Source organism: Scyliorhinus canicula, chromosome 7, assembly GCF_902713615.1.
Source record: "Scyliorhinus canicula chromosome 7, sScyCan1.1, whole genome shotgun sequence".
In the NCBI taxonomy this organism is placed as follows: domain Eukaryota; kingdom Metazoa; phylum Chordata; class Chondrichthyes; order Carcharhiniformes; family Scyliorhinidae; genus Scyliorhinus; species Scyliorhinus canicula.
In genome coordinates this window covers 65,374,623-65,390,164 of record NC_052152.1, presented here as the reverse complement: position 1 = coordinate 65,390,164, position 15,542 = coordinate 65,374,623, and the positions used below count along the sequence as shown (strand labels likewise).

Sequence of the window (15,542 nt, the reverse complement as noted above, 5' to 3'; positions counted from 1 at the left end):
AGTGTGCACTGGCTACTAAGGCTAGTGGATCAGTGACCAGAATTCATAGGCATCCACGAATGAAAACCAGAATCCATGAGCAGGGTGCAGTCTTTCCATATTAAGCTGATCATCATTCACAGGAATAATGTATCTGTGGTTAATGAAGCTACCTTGAAATAAACTTTATTCTGAGTACATTGCCCTTGAGCTAGCTCTGCCATTCAATAAGAGTATAATAGCAATGTTCCTCAAATTTTATTTTTATGCTGCATGCCTTTGATTAATTTAAGCACGTGGGCCTTTTCAAGCTTTTTGTGTGGCTGCACACATACAGTTAATTGAAGGGCTGACTTGTGCTTGGCCTATGCAGGACCTCCAGGTTGCAATTATGCAGCTTTGGGGGTGAGGGGGTCATTTCCCAAGGCTCAGTATAGCCTGTGCCTATTTATTCCTTTCTTGTGCTTGCATGCATCCGCTTAAAAAAACTTGTCGAGTTGGAAGCATTCATAACTTTCTCATCCCACCTGGTAGCTGCACGTCCTATTTACTTAACCTTGTTTCTTTAAATGGTTCCTTTAAATTCAGTCGCTTTACGGCAGCTAGTGCGATTAAAAAAAGAAGCGAGGCCTTTTATCCTTGCTGCTGGAGCCCTTGAGCTGCTGTGCTTCTTGGGTTTCTCCTGGCCTGTGTCAGGAAGGTTTGGGCGAGAAAGGATTATAATTTCAGCCAAGGAAAGTCTATATGGAGAGGCAATCCGCCGCTGATTGTCATTCCAAGGAAGTTACAGGCCATTCATTTTAATTTATTTATTTGTGGTTTTGTGGGTGTAGTTGGCAAGGCCAACATTTATTGCCCACCTTTAATTACCTTTGAGAATTAATTAAGTCGATTACACATAAAAGAATGGGACATGTTGACTTGAGGGTTTAACAACTAGAAATGTAAGATCCTAAAACAGCAGGTAGGCTTACTTAACTGGAGAGCTGGAGATGTGATGTTTACGCTGCTTGCGAAGTGCAGCCCAGAGAAATGTGGTGTTTTGGGGGTTAGAGCTAAATTAGCTAATGAACAGTATTCCGTGAACCCTTAAAGGCTGCATTCTCATGGAGATGTGTGGAGCTGAAGAATGTTTTCTGCTTCCAATTTGTCTGCGTGTTTGCTGGGAGACGTGGTTGGTTGTAGTTTGGACCATTTGTGGTTCACAGCAGCTCACAGAGAAACCCCGGGAGCTATTAGTCTCTTAGGGCTCAGTGAGGTTCTGGCAAGCTGAGAAGTTGGTGGAAGGTCTCTGATTCCATGTCAGGCAGTTAGGACTCAGCGAAGCCCTGAGATCCATTTGAAGCTTAGTTCAGCTCGGAGACTGGGGTTCAGAAAAATCCAAAGTAAGTGCCTGTTTAGTGAAGCTAGTGGTCTGCTAAGAGTTGGAAGTGTGCAAGTAATTAGAGGTAGGAGTGCAGCTTTGTGAAATGCAATCTCAAAAAGGGATTGGACTATCGGGAAGTGAACAGTCATTAAGGTAGCCTGAGTTGGAATTACTTTTGAAGGAACTCTGAGGCTAGATCTTAAAGTAAGGAGTTGAAATCCCTATTGAGGCAATGAAATTTTGTGACTCACATTGATCACTGATGGCTGGGTGGGTTGCTGATAAATCCGTGGGGTGTGTGTCTTGGTTGCATCTGTTGTTTAATGTGCAGCGTGGTGAGTTATGAATGTTAAAGTATATGATGGATATTATAATTTTTTTATTTTTCTGACTTTGTGCAGTAAAGTTTAATTTGTTTATTTAAAACTGTGGACTCTTGTGACTTTATTCTTCTCGGGGTTAACCGGAATTTCAAACTCTATCTACATTAAACAACAACCAATGGCCCAAACCAGATTGTAACAGTGTATTAAGTCAAACCCCATTGTTATATTTTTTTCACTATTTCATTCAATTTTCTCCATCACCTTGAGCCCAAATTAATAATTGTAAATCTCCATATAAAAAGGCTTCTGTCCCTATACTATTATAACCCAACAAATTGACTTAATGCTTTGAGAAAACTTTACCATCATTTATTTCTCAGTAACAGAAATATCGGATGTCAGTAAAAAAAAGAGGTTGAACAAAATTAAAACTACATTCGCAATAATGATTAAAGATAATTTAATGAAAGAGTTAGAAATTATACTTGGAATCCTTTCAAAATGATGAATTGGAAATTGCCAGCCTTCAAATAAGTGTATTAAATATCCAAGTATGTGGTTAGTTTGTTTAAAAAAAAAAGTTAAATAGAAATATAATCTTTTTTTAAATTATAGATTGGCTAACAAACAAGATTGTGACGGAGCATTAGCAGAGGCTGATATCATAGAGTACCTTTCTTTGGAGAAGCTGGTCAATGAAAATAAATGTCTATGTCAAATTGTAAGTATTTGAATATCACCTTCAAATATCCACTTTACTGGAATAAAAGGAGGCTCAGTTCATTTCATTGTTTTCCTTCAAAATTTGTCAATCTCTTCTGCACCTCTCTATGTCTTTTTATCTTTTCTGAAATAAGATTCCCTAAATTAAATATCAAGCTGTGGTTGAATTAGTGATTTGTATAGATTCATATAGATTCATCATTAACTGTTTGTCTTTGTATTCTATATGCCGATTTATAAAACGTGAATCTCAGCTATAGAAAACTATTCTTCTAGATCGTGATTTGTATTTTGGAGCCCCCTAAGTGTCACTGCTGCTTTATTTGAAGCTTTATCAGTTAGTGCTCATGTTCTCTCCTCATTCTTAAAACCAAACTGCATTATCATAATGTTTTCCACATTAAACTTCATAGATTTCATAGAATTTACAGTGCAGAAGGAGGCCTTTCGGCCCATCGAGTCTGCACCGGCTCCTGGAAAGAGCACCCCACCCAGGTTAACACCTCCACCCTATCCCCATAACCCAGTAACCCCACCCAACATTAAGGGCAATTTTGGACACTAAGGGCAATTTATCATAGCCAATCTTTGGAGGAAACCGGAGCACCCGGAGGAAACCCACGCACACACTGGGAGGATGTGCAGACGACCCAAGCTGGAATTGAACCTGGGACCCTGGAGCTGTGAAGCGATTGTGCTATCCACAATGCTACCGTGCTCCCAACATGTATTGCTTCAAGATTTTACCTGTTCTTTTAACATCACCTTTCTAACAACCAGATTCAAAACTCTTGATGTTTCAGTTCATGAACTTTTTTTTAACTTGTTCATGGGTCATGGGCATTGCTGACTAAGCTAGCATTTAATGCCATCCCGAATTGCGCTTGAGAAGGTGGCAGTGAGCTGTCTTCTTGAGCCACTGCAGCGCATATGTACACCGTACAAAGTCTTATAACACCAGGTTAAAGTCCATCTGGTTTATTTGATCTCCAAGGCAGCCTTCAGGATGCATGACAACGCAGAATCTCCGAGCAGAAACTGATAGCCAAGTTCTGCATGCATGAGTACGGCTTCAACCGGGAAATTCGATTCATGTCTCACTACAATTAACCTCCCACCATCTGGCCTGGGCTTGCGAAAACCTATCAACTGTCCTAGCTTGAGACAATTCACACCTCTCTAACCTGTGATATACCTGGCAGTATATTTTCAAGTTAGGATGACAGTGACTTAAGACCATAAGACCATACGACATAGGAGTGGAAGTAAGGCCATTCGGCCCATCGAGTCCACTCCGCCATTCAATCATGGCTGATGGGCATTTCAACTCCACCTACCAGCATTCTCCCCGTAGCCCTTAACTCCTCGCGACATCAAGAATTTATCTATCTCTGCCTTGAAGCCATTTAGTGTCCCGGCCTCCATTGCACTCCGCGGCAATGAATTCCACAGGCCCACCACTCTCTGGCTGAAGAAATGTCTCCGCATTTCTGTTCTGAATTTACCCCCTCTAATTCTAAGGCTGTGCCCACGGGTCCTTGTCTCCTCGCCTAACGGAAACAGTTTATTTGCGTCCACCCTTTCCAAGCCATGTATTATCTTGTAAGTTTCTATTAGATCTCCCCTTAACCTTCTGAACTCCAGTGAATACAATCCCAGGATCCTCAGCCGTTCATCATATGTTAGACCCGCCATTCCAGGGATCATCCGTGTGAATCTCCTCTGGACACGCTCCAGTGCCAGTATGTCCTTCCTGAGATGTGGGGCCCAAAACTGGACACAGTACTCCAAATGGGGCCTAACCAGAGCCTTATAAAGGCTCAGTAGCACATCGCTGCTTTTATATTCCGACCCTCTTGAGATAAATGACAACATTGCATTCGCTTTCTTAATCACAGATTCAACCTGCATGTTTACCTTTAGGGAATCCTCAACTAGCACTCCCAGATCCCTTTGTACTTTGGCATTATGAATTTTCTCCACCGTTTAGAAAGTAGTCTATGCTTGGATTCTTTTTTCCAAAGTGCAAGACCTCACATTTTCTCACGTTGAATTGCATCAGCCATTTCCTGCACCACTCTCCCAAACTGTCTAGATCCTTCTGCAGCCTCCCCACTTCCTCAGCACTACCTGCCTGACCACCTAACTTCGTATCATCGGCAAACTTCGCTAGAATGCCCCCAGTCCCTTCATCCAGATCATTAATATATATGGTGAACAGCTGTGGCCCCAACACTGAACCCTGTGGGACACCGCTGGTCACCGGCTGCCATTCCGAAAAAGAACCTTTTATCCCAACTCTCTGCCTTCTGTCAGACAGCCAGTCCTCAACCCATGCCAGTAGCTCACCTCGAACACCATGGGCCCTCACCTTACTCAGCAGCCTCCTGTGTGGCACCTTATCAAAGGCCTTTTGGAAATCCAGATAGACCACATCCACTGGGTTTCCCTGGTCTAACCTACTTGTCACCTCCTCAAAGAATTCTAACAGGTTCGTCAGGCACGACCTCCCCTTACTAAATCCATGTTGACTTGTTCTAATCCGACCCTGCTCTTCCAAGAATTTAGAAATCTCATCCTTAACGATCGATTCTAGAATTATACCAACAACCGAGGTTAGGCTAATTGGCCTATAATTTTCCATCTTTTGTCTTGATCCTTTCTTGAACAAGGGGGTTACAACAGCGATCTTCCAATCGTCCGGGACTTTCCCTGACTCCAGTGATTTTTGAAAGATCTCAACCAACGCTTCCGCTATTTCTTCAGCCACCTCTCTCAGAACTCTAGGGTGTAGCCCATCGGGGCCAGGAGATTTGTCAATTTTAAGACCTTTTAGCTTTTTTAGCACCATCTCTTTTGTAATGGCAACCATACTCAACTCAGCCCCCTGACCCTCTATAATTTTTGGGATATTACTCATGTCTTCCACTGTGAAGACAGACGCAAAGTACTTATTAAGTTCTCCAGCCATTTCCCTCGTCTCCCATCACTAGCCTTCCGGAATCAGTTTGAATTGGCCCAATGTCTACTTTGGCCTGTCGTTTGTTTCTTATGTATTGAAAGAAACTTTTACTATCATTTCTTATATTACTGGCTAGCCTGCCTTCATATTTGATCCTCTCCTTCCTTATTTGTCTCTTTGTTAACCTCTGTTTGTTTTTGTAGCCTTCCCAATCTTCTGATTTCCCAGTGCTTTTGGCCACTTTATAGGATCTCTCTTTTTCTTTGATACATTTCCTGACCTCCTTTGTCAGCCATGGCTGTCTAATCCCTCCCCGGATAATCTTTCTTTTCTTGGGGATGAACCTCTGTACAGTGTCCTCAATTATGCATACACACTCCTGCCATTTTTGCTCTGCTGTCTTCCCCACTAGGGTCTGCTTCCAGTCGATTTTCGCCAGTTCCTCTCTCATGCCCTCGTAATTACCTTTATTTAACTGTAACACCATTACATCCGATTTTGCCTTCTCTCTTTCAAACTGCAGACTGAACTCAACCATATTATGATCGCTGCTTCCTAAGTGTTCCCTTACTTTAAGATCTTTTATAAAGTCTGGTTCATTACATAGCACCAGGTCCAGAATAGCCTGCTCCCTTGTGGGCTCCATGACAAGCTGTTCCAAAAAGCCATCTTGTAAGCATTCCATGAATTCCTTTTCTTTGGATCCACTGGCTACGTTATTTACCCAATCCACCTGCATATTGAAGTCCCCCATGATCACCGTGACCTTGCCTTTCTGACATGCCTTTTCTATTTCCTGGTACATGTTGCACCCCTGGTCCTGACCACTGTTAGGAGGTATGTACATAACTTCCATTATGGTTTTTTTGCCTTTGTGATTCCTCAATTCTACCCACACAGACTCCACATCATCCGACCCTATGTCGTTTAGTGCCATAGATTTAATTTTGTTCTTAACTAACAAGGCAACCCCACCCCCTCGGCCCACCTCCCTGTCTTTTCGATAGGTTGTATATCCTTGGATGTTTAACTGCCAGTCCTGAACCCCCTGCAGCCATGTCTCTGTGATGCCTACCACATCATAATCATTCACGATGACCTGTGCCATTATTTCGTCTACTTTGTTACAAATGCTACGAGCATTCAGGTAAAGTACCTTAATGCTAACTTTCTTATCATTACAGATATTGGAAGTCCTAAGATGTCCAAAGTTATCCTTCCTTTTTGTTGAATTCCTAGTCTGCATCAAGCTTAAATCCACCTGCCTACATGTTATCCTCCTGCGTATCTTGCCATTTAACTCCATGCTCCCTGTCGCTTTCACTTTCCCTTCCCCCCAACTCAGAAGTTTAAAGTCCTACTGACCATCCTATTTATCCTCTTTGTTAGAACACTGGTTCCAGATCGGTTCAGGTGGAGACCGTCCCAACGGTACAGATCCCCCCGGTTCCAAAACTGATGCCAATGTCCCATGAAGTGGAATCCCTCTTTCCCACACCAATCCCTTAGCCACGTGTTTACTTCCCTAATTTTCTTGTCCCTATGCCAATTGGCACGTGGCTCGGGCAGTAATCCGGAGATTATGACCCTTGAGGACCTGTATTTCAATTTTCTTCCTAGTGCTTGATAGTCCCCAAACAGGTCCTCCACCCTAGCTTTACCTATGTTGTTAGTCCCAACGTGGACCACAACAACTGGATCCTCCCCCTCCCGCTCCAATATCCTTTCAAGCCGGTCAGAGATGTCCCGCACTTGCATGGAACTTGCAAGTGGTAGGGCTCTCAAGCATCTGCTGCCCTTGTCATTCGAGATGTTAGAGGTTGTGGATCTGGAAGGTGGTGACTAAAGAGCCTTGGTGAGATCCTGAAGTGCTCAAATGGTATAAACTGCCAATGTGCATCAATGGTGGAGGGAGTGAATGTTTGTTCAGGCGGGTGGAGACTACTCCACAACACTCCTGACCTGTGCCTTGTCGATGATAGACAGGTGATGGGGAGTCAAATGGTAAATTACCTGTCGCAAGATTCCTAGCCCCCACAGAATTACTAGCCTCTGACATGCTCTTGTAGCCACAGTATTTTTTAGCTCGTCTGGTCAGTTTCTGGTCAATGGTAACCCCAGACTGTTGATAGTGGAGGATTCAATAATGGCAATGGTTAGATTCTCTCTCGTTGGAGATGGTTACTGTCTGGCACTTGTGTGGTGCGAATGTTACTTTCTTCTTATCTGTCCATGCCTGGGTATTGTTCAAGTCTTTCTGCATTTGGACATGGACTGCTTCAGTATCTGAGAAGTCGCGAATGGTGCTGACATTGTGCAATCATCAGTGAATACCTCTCTTCTGATCTTATAATGGAAGGAAGGTAATTGGCCAAGCAGCTGAAGACGGTAGTGTCTGGGGCACCGCCCTGCAGAATTCCTCCAGTGATATCCTGGAACTGAGATGATTAACCTCCACAACCACAGCCATCTTCCTTTGTGCCAGGTATGACTCCAACCAGCAGGGAATTTTCCCCCTGATACCCATTGACTCCAGTTTTGCTAGGGCTCCTTTTTTCCACAATCTGTCAAATGCTGCCTTGATGTCTCATCTCTTACCTCACCTCACCTCTGGAGCTCAGGGCCGGGATTCTCCCCTACCTGGCGGGGCGGGGGGTCCCGGCGTAGCGGAGTGGCGCCAACCACTCTGGCGTCGGGCCTCCCCAAAGGTGCGAAATTCTCCGCACCTTTGGGGGCTAGGCCCTCGCCGGAGTGGTTGGCGCCACGCCGACTGGCGCCAACGGCCTTTGACACCCGCCGGCCGGTTTGCGCATGCGCCGGTGCGTCATCTGCCGCTGACGTCACCACCGGCGCATGCGCAGTAGGGGGGTTCTCTTCCGCCTCCGCCATGGTGGAGGCCGTGGCGGCAGCGGAAGAAAAAGTGTGCCCCCATGGCACTGGCCCGCCCGCCGATCGGTGGGCCCCGATCGCGGGCCTGGCCACCGTGGGGGCACCCCCCGGGGGCCCGCTCGCACTGCCAATCCCGCCGCCACCAGAGGTGGTTGAAACCACGGCGGAGGGAGAGGCCTCTCAGCGGCGGGACTTCGGCCCATCGTGGGCCGGTGAATCGCCGCATGGGGATCGGCGCAGAGGGCACGGCGATCGGCGTAGCGCGATTCCCGCCCCCGCCAATTTCCGGGTGGTGGAGAATTCCGGCCACGGCGGGGGCGGGATTTTTGCCGGTCCCGGGCGATCGCTGGTCAGAGAATTTCGCCCCAGCTCTTTGTCCATGTTTGAACCAAGGCTGTAATGATGTCAGGAGCTGAGTGATGCTGGCAGAACCCAAACTAAGCATCAGTGAGCAGGTTATTGCTAAGCAAGTGCTCCTTGACAGCACTGCCAATGAGCCCTTCCATCACTTTATTGATGATCGCGAGTAGACTGATGGGGAGGTAATTGGTGGGTTTGATTTGTCTTGCTTTTTGTGTACAGGATATACCTGGGCAATCTTCCACATTGCCGGCCAAATGCGAGTGTTGGAGTTATAAAGGAACAGCTTGACTAGGCGCAGCATTTCTGATGCATGTCTTCAGCACTGTTGTCGGAATGTTTTCAGGGCCAATGGTCTTTTGAAGTGTCGCGTCCTTCAGCCATTTCTTGATTTCATGTGGAGTAAGTCGAGTTGACTGAAGACTATCATCTGCAGTGCTGGGGACCTCCAGAGAAGGTTGAGATGAATCATCTATTTGGCCCTTTTGCACTGGTTTGTTGGGCTCCCCCGTCATTGAGGATAGGAATATGCAGACAGTTTTAGCATTGGTCAATTTCTATAAATGACCAACAATTCTATAAATCCCAACGATTCATTTTTCTTTATGGATTTGATTGTTAGTTTCTAAGTTGAGCAGTCCTGTAAAATAAGCATTTAAACATTATTATTAATTTTAATGCACCTTTCAATGTTCTGTAATGATGACTGGTATAGCATTGCAAAGCATATCTGTTTTACGGTGAGCATTTTTAGAAGTGGGCTTTTAAGTTCTTTTAACAATGTTTTAAGTTTTGTTTTGTATGTTTGAATTTACTACTGTGATATTTTAGCGTTTCTTCTCACAAGACCAGACACCATTGTCCCTTTAACCAGATCATATAATCATGAACCTATGAGAACTTAATGATAACCGTTAATGTGATTCCTGATTGCTCATTTCATGGCTGAACCAATCTCAATCCACCAAACTAATATTGTGCTCTGGATTCTCTCAATTTCCTGATCCACCTCAATATCTGCGCCCTTAAGGTTGGAAAGAACGTAAACCTTGCCGAGAAGTCTAATTTTCTCTGTGTTTCAATTCCTAACACTCTCACACCCCATCGCCCTTTCCGTACAACTCCACTTTGGGACTGGACCCTCAGGCCCCTGTTGCTACCAGATAATGTTTCCCAATCCCAGTTTTCTGAGATCAAGGCACTACTGAATTCCTCTGCTATAAAACTCAGACTTCACTGTTTCCCAGTGAAGGCAATCCCGCTTCCAAACCCCACTTCTCAATTGCTGTAAATTACAGGAGCACTTTGTCAGGCTCTGAATCACTCTAGGATTCTGTTCAATGTTCCAGACTTTAACATCGTTTCCAATGCAGACTCATCCTGAGACCCATCATTCCCACCAGGATTAAACCCTGCGATTCCACCTCCCATCACTCCTGTCATGTCACATCCCATGAATCACCCCATATTACAAGCGCCATATTCCAAAGCTCAGGATCATACTCCACAGAATGACTGGTAAAACTGCCAGAGCCTCATACATTCCCATAATTGCTGCCAAATTCTAGAATCATCTCCCCACGTCACCTGCTGCTGTTTAAACCCCTGCATTTCATGTAAAATGTTACCTAAAAGTTGAATCATTGAAATTTAAATCATGGAAGAAGGCCTTTCATCCTATTGTGCTGCTCTTCGAAAAAGGTGAAGGAACCTATATTAAAGGCATTAATTACTGGTTTTCATGAAACTATTTAGAGGCGTGCAATTTGCTTCCCAAAACATCATGGGGACAATTTCTACAATTACACTGCTGCATCAGCTAATTTCACCCATTTAAGCACAAACTAGGGATTGAAACCAAGAAATGTGTCTTCTATGAAGCTCGGTAGCAATTCCCCAACAAGCATAATGTTCAATTTATACCAATAGGAGCCGTGTTCCGCTGCTTTGGGATATGGGAAAAAATTGGACAAAGCTATCAGGAAAGGACTTGGTTGGCTTTTGAACACGGTAGCAAAAGATTATGATGCTCTACAAGAACGGGTACAAAAAGATACAATGGAGCAGAAGGCACAGGAAGAGAAAGAAAAACGAGAACGGGCAGAGAGGGTGCAGAGAATACGGGAGGAAAGGTAAAAGCACATTTGACAGTTTAATTGTCCAATTTATTTAAATAATACTTCATTTTCAACATTATGACTGGTGATATTTTTTCAATCCTCAGAAGAATTTGAATTGTAGATAGTTTTCCACTTTTTCATACTATTGTATACTTGGCAAAAGTATACACTGCCTTGGCAAAGGTATACACTGCCTCAGAAAACAAATTATATTCGGAGTTTGAATGATTAGAATAGCCTTAAAATGATGAAGGACTCTTACTGGAGCGATGCTGTACTTGTAGTGGGATATACCTTATTTTTCAGATCCATTCCCACCTACTGGTAACACTTTTTCATCTGAGTCATTGAGAATTTAAGTTCCTCTCCAGACACTTGCAGCCTTAGCATTGATGTGGGGTCACAGCTATCAGCCACACCCTCAACCAGCACGGCTAATCCCACCTCAGTGGGAATAATGAGTAGGCAGCCTTCTGGGTCACTCACTGGTGAGCACCTCACAGCTGATGATCCACAGCAGGTGGAGGCAGGGACATCCCGGGGATCTGGCACAGAGAGATGCTGGAACAAATAATCTAGGCATACACTTGAGTGCTGTACTAATATATTAACGTATGTTTACATGAGCTTTAAATTTACTGCCCTAAAATCAGCATTGACCTATTTATCAAGAGACATGTATTATCTCCTCTCCAAATTTCTATTGTGCTGTTAAGTGAAATAGAAGTCTGGGTCCTCATTCCAGTCCCTCCTCAACATGTTTCCATATTAGAACGCAATACAATATTGTTTATAGAGTGCGAATACTAGACCAAGAATCCAAAGAACGTGCATTCCGATCCCACCATGGCAATTTCAGAAAAAAGCTTTTATCATTTTTTAAAAAGAGTGATCATTAAGTTGCTGGAATGTCATAAAAATCCAAAAAGTTAATGAATTTTTTTGAAAAGGAAACCTGTCTTCTGGTTTACCTGTCATTCAAGTTCCACATCAACATTATTGAGTCTTAACTGTCCCCTGAAGTGCAAGCCACTCGTTGCCCATTCTGGGCATCTAAAAATGGGCAATAAATGTCAATGACCCATACATCCCAAGAATTAATTTTTGAATTTACGCAAGATAAATCTGACTGATCATTAAGCTTTCCCTGTGAATTGTCATTATTTTAAGACTAGTTTTCATAAAGCATTTATGTCTTTGTAGAGCAAAGGAAGTTGTTGAGAAAGAAGGAAACCCGCTAAAGCAGGAAGAAGATGATGAATCTGATCCCAAAATAAACCCCTTTCAACCTATATCTAAGGTCATTTCTGTGGTAGGTATTGAAGCACATTGCCAAAAAGTGTTGCTTTTGTTGTTTTAACTGTTGGATTTTAATATCGACATCCGTGTTTTGACTGGGTTTCTAATTTAATCGCATTACATTTTGATAATTTTAAACAATATTGCAATCTGTGTGTCAATATGTTGCTATTATGGTAAGATGAGCGTGATTGCCCTTGATTTCCAAGGCAGTATTTGACTTGAGTGTGGCATTAAGGAGCCCAGGCAAAATTGATGTTAGTGGGAATCTAGGGAGTCGGGCGGTGGGGCTTCACTGATTGGAGTCATACCAAGCACAAAGAAAGGTAGGTGTAGTTGTTGGAGGCCAATCCTCTCAGCCCCATGTCATTCCCACACAGGGGCTCCCCTGAGAAGTGTCCTGAGCCCAACTACACAGCGACTTAATCAATGGCTCTCCCTCCAACATAAGGTCAGAAGTGGGGATGTTCACTGATGATTACACAGTATCTAGTGCAATTTGCAACCCGTTGCATACTGAAGTAGTTAGTGCCTGCAGCAGCAAGACCTGGGTATCATTCAGTGGCAAGTGATATACATGCCATACAAATGCCAGGTTAACAATATCTCCATTAAGAGAAAATCTAACCATCTCCCATATACATTCAGTAGCATTACCATCACTGAAGCTCTTGCCCTCAACATGTTCGTGGTCACCATTGACCAGAAACTTAAATTGGAGCAGCCATATAAATACTGTGATGACAAGAGTAAGTCAGAGGCCTGGCATTCTGTGGCGCATACTCACCTCTTCGCTCCTCAAAGCCTGGACATTATTGGCAAGGCACAAGTCAGGAGTGTGAATGGAATGCTCACCACTTGCCTGGCTGAGTGCAGCTCCAACACAATCGAAAAACACAAAAATATCCAAGACATTCCACTTGATCAGCATACTATCCAAGCCCTTAAAATTCACTCTTCTTAACCACATTGGCAGCAGTGTGTACATCTACAAAATGCACTGCAGCAACTCACCAAGACTACTTCGACAGCATCTTCCAAAACTCTATCACCTAGAAGGACAAGGGCAGATGGGAACACCACCACCGGCAAGCTTCCCTCCAAGCTGCATATTATCCTGACTTGGGAAATGTATTACTGTTCTTTCAGTGTTGCTGTTTCAGAAACTTTGAACTTTTCCTAACAGCACTGTTGGTGTACCTACACCATGTGGACTACAGTGGTTCAAGATGGTATCTCATCAACACCACCTCAAGAGCAGATAAGGATGGACAATAAATGCTGACCTTCCCAATGAACCCCCTCAACCTGGAAACAAATAAAAAAATTACATTTAGTAAAGTCTGTAATTTTCTAAAATCCTACAGTAGCTCTTAACTGCACTTTTAGTGCAGATAGTACATCAAAACCTGACCACAATAATGGAGACTACATTTGGCCTGAGAGAAGGCTTTGTGGGTGCTTAGTTCCTGCCTCAAATAATGCTGGATGGGATAAGATAGTTAGCTGAAAAATTGAGCGAAAGGATCAATAAGGATCAATTCAGATCACAATCTTTGCCATAAACTGAATAATATTTTCAAGAATATTTATGTTATATTCTGATCTGTTATGTTGGAAACCCTTGAAGAGTAATGTCTAGTTTGACGTAGGGTTGTACATTCTTGTTTTTGGTTAGGCATGGCCTAGTATTACAATTATGCACTCTAAAAGTGTCATTTATCTGAAATTGACAGGGAATATAAAGATTATAGTCAATAAATGTAACTTTAATTTCCCTTTAGAAAATCTGTTAAAATAATGGAAATTAACGTTTGAATTTTTGTTGGAATGTTTGCTGATTTGTTAAGATATTCACAGGATTAATAGTGGGTGAAAGATCCAAAGGGTTGTGTTGTAAATTATTACATAAGTGTTCTAAAGAAAGTAAAGTTCATTTCATTTCAAGTGCTGAGACTTTTACATTTTCATGAATTGCCACTTGGGAGATGTGAAATTTGGTAACACAATATTTGAGCAATGCCAAGTGAACCAGCACTTAAATTAATAAGGAAACATTACTATTTCTGTGCACATACAGCTTATCATTTGTCAATTATATGAATACATTCCAACATTATCATTTGTAGTTTTCCATTCAGCATCGATGCTGCTTTTCAGTTTGAGTTCCAAGAACGAACAGCATATGAATAATTGGTTTGTTCTTCACATGCATTACAGGATTCCGCAAAGAGCTTTGAAAGAAATGTCTGAACTGTCTTGATATTTATATTTTGGGGTAGATTTCAGAATTATTTGACTTGGAATAGAATTGAACGCTGGGATTTCTGGCTTCATGGAGGCACCAGGCGTAGGTAATTAACAAACACTCTGAGCTTAATATGATAGTAATTGTTTTTTAAGAAGAGAAATTAACCAGATGACAGGTAATTAACCAGGTACCCAGGGTCAGAAGACATAGAATCTGTGTGGGTAGAGTTGAGGAATCGCAAAGGAAAAAAGACACTGATGGGTGTTATGTACAGGCCCCCCAGCAGTAGTCAGGATGTGGGGCAGAAAATAAAACAGGAGTTAGAAAAGGCATTAAAGAAAGGCAGTATTACAAGAATCATGGGGACTTCAGCATGCAAGTGGATTGGGAAAATCAGGTTGGTATCAGATCCTTAGAAAAGGAATTTGTGGAATGTTTATGAGATGGTTTTTTTGGAGCAGCTTGTGGTCGAGCCGACTAGGGAACAGGAAATTCTCGATTAGGTGATGCGTAATGAGGCAGACTTGATTCGGAAACTTAAGGTGAAGAAACCCTTAGGGGGCAATGACCAAAATATGATAGAATTCCGCCTGCAGTTGAGGGGGAGAAGCTGAAATCTAAATGATAGAATTCACCCTGCAGGGGTGAAGTTGGAGTCAAATGTAACGGTATCACAGTTATCTAACTACAAAGACATCAAGGAGAAACTGACCAGAGTTGATTGGAAGGGGAGCTTAGCAGGGAAGATGGTGGAACAGTAATTGCAGGAGTTTTTGGAGGTTATTCGGAAGGGACAACAGAAATTCAGCCCAAGGAGGAAAAAATATGCTAAGGGGAGGATGAGACAATCATAGCTGACGAGGGAAGTCGGGGACAGAATAAAAGCAAAAGAAAAAACATACAATGTGGCAAGGATCTGTGGGAAGCCTTTAAAAGCAAGCAGAGGACACTAAAAAAGCAATAAGGGAGGAGAAGGTGAAATATGAGTGTAAGCTTGCTAATAATACAAAAGAAGATTGTACAAGTTTTTTTTTTAGATATATGAAAGGTAAGAGAGAGCAGGGCCGGCTCAAGGCACCAGCAACTCGGGCAGTCGCCCGGGGAGCCATGTGCTAGGGGGCGCCAGAGACTCGTGTCCCGCGCATGCGCAGTTGGGCAGGTGCCAACCAGCGCATGCGCGGTGGCCGCCCTCCCCCAGGGCGGCCCCCCCCGCTCGGTCCACTCCCCCCTCGGTCATCGTCCCCCGCCCCCCCTTGGGTCCACCCCC

General features: G+C 43.4%; 1 protein-coding gene across 5 annotated transcripts in view; it reads left to right on the top strand.

The window, feature by feature from the left end:
• arl13b (ADP-ribosylation factor-like 13b) overlaps positions 1-15,542 on the top strand; it is a 123,479-nt gene that overhangs the window by 86,709 nt on the left and 21,228 nt on the right. For all 5 annotated transcript variants that reach the window (XM_038802187.1, XM_038802189.1, XM_038802188.1 and 2 more), the window contains exons 5-7: positions 2,287-2,392; positions 10,535-10,737; positions 11,929-12,037. In XM_038802187.1, the coding sequence (XP_038658115.1) occupies positions 2,287-2,392; positions 10,535-10,737; positions 11,929-12,037 (418 nt within the window). The remainder of the gene's footprint in view (positions 1-2,286; positions 2,393-10,534; positions 10,738-11,928; positions 12,038-15,542) is intronic.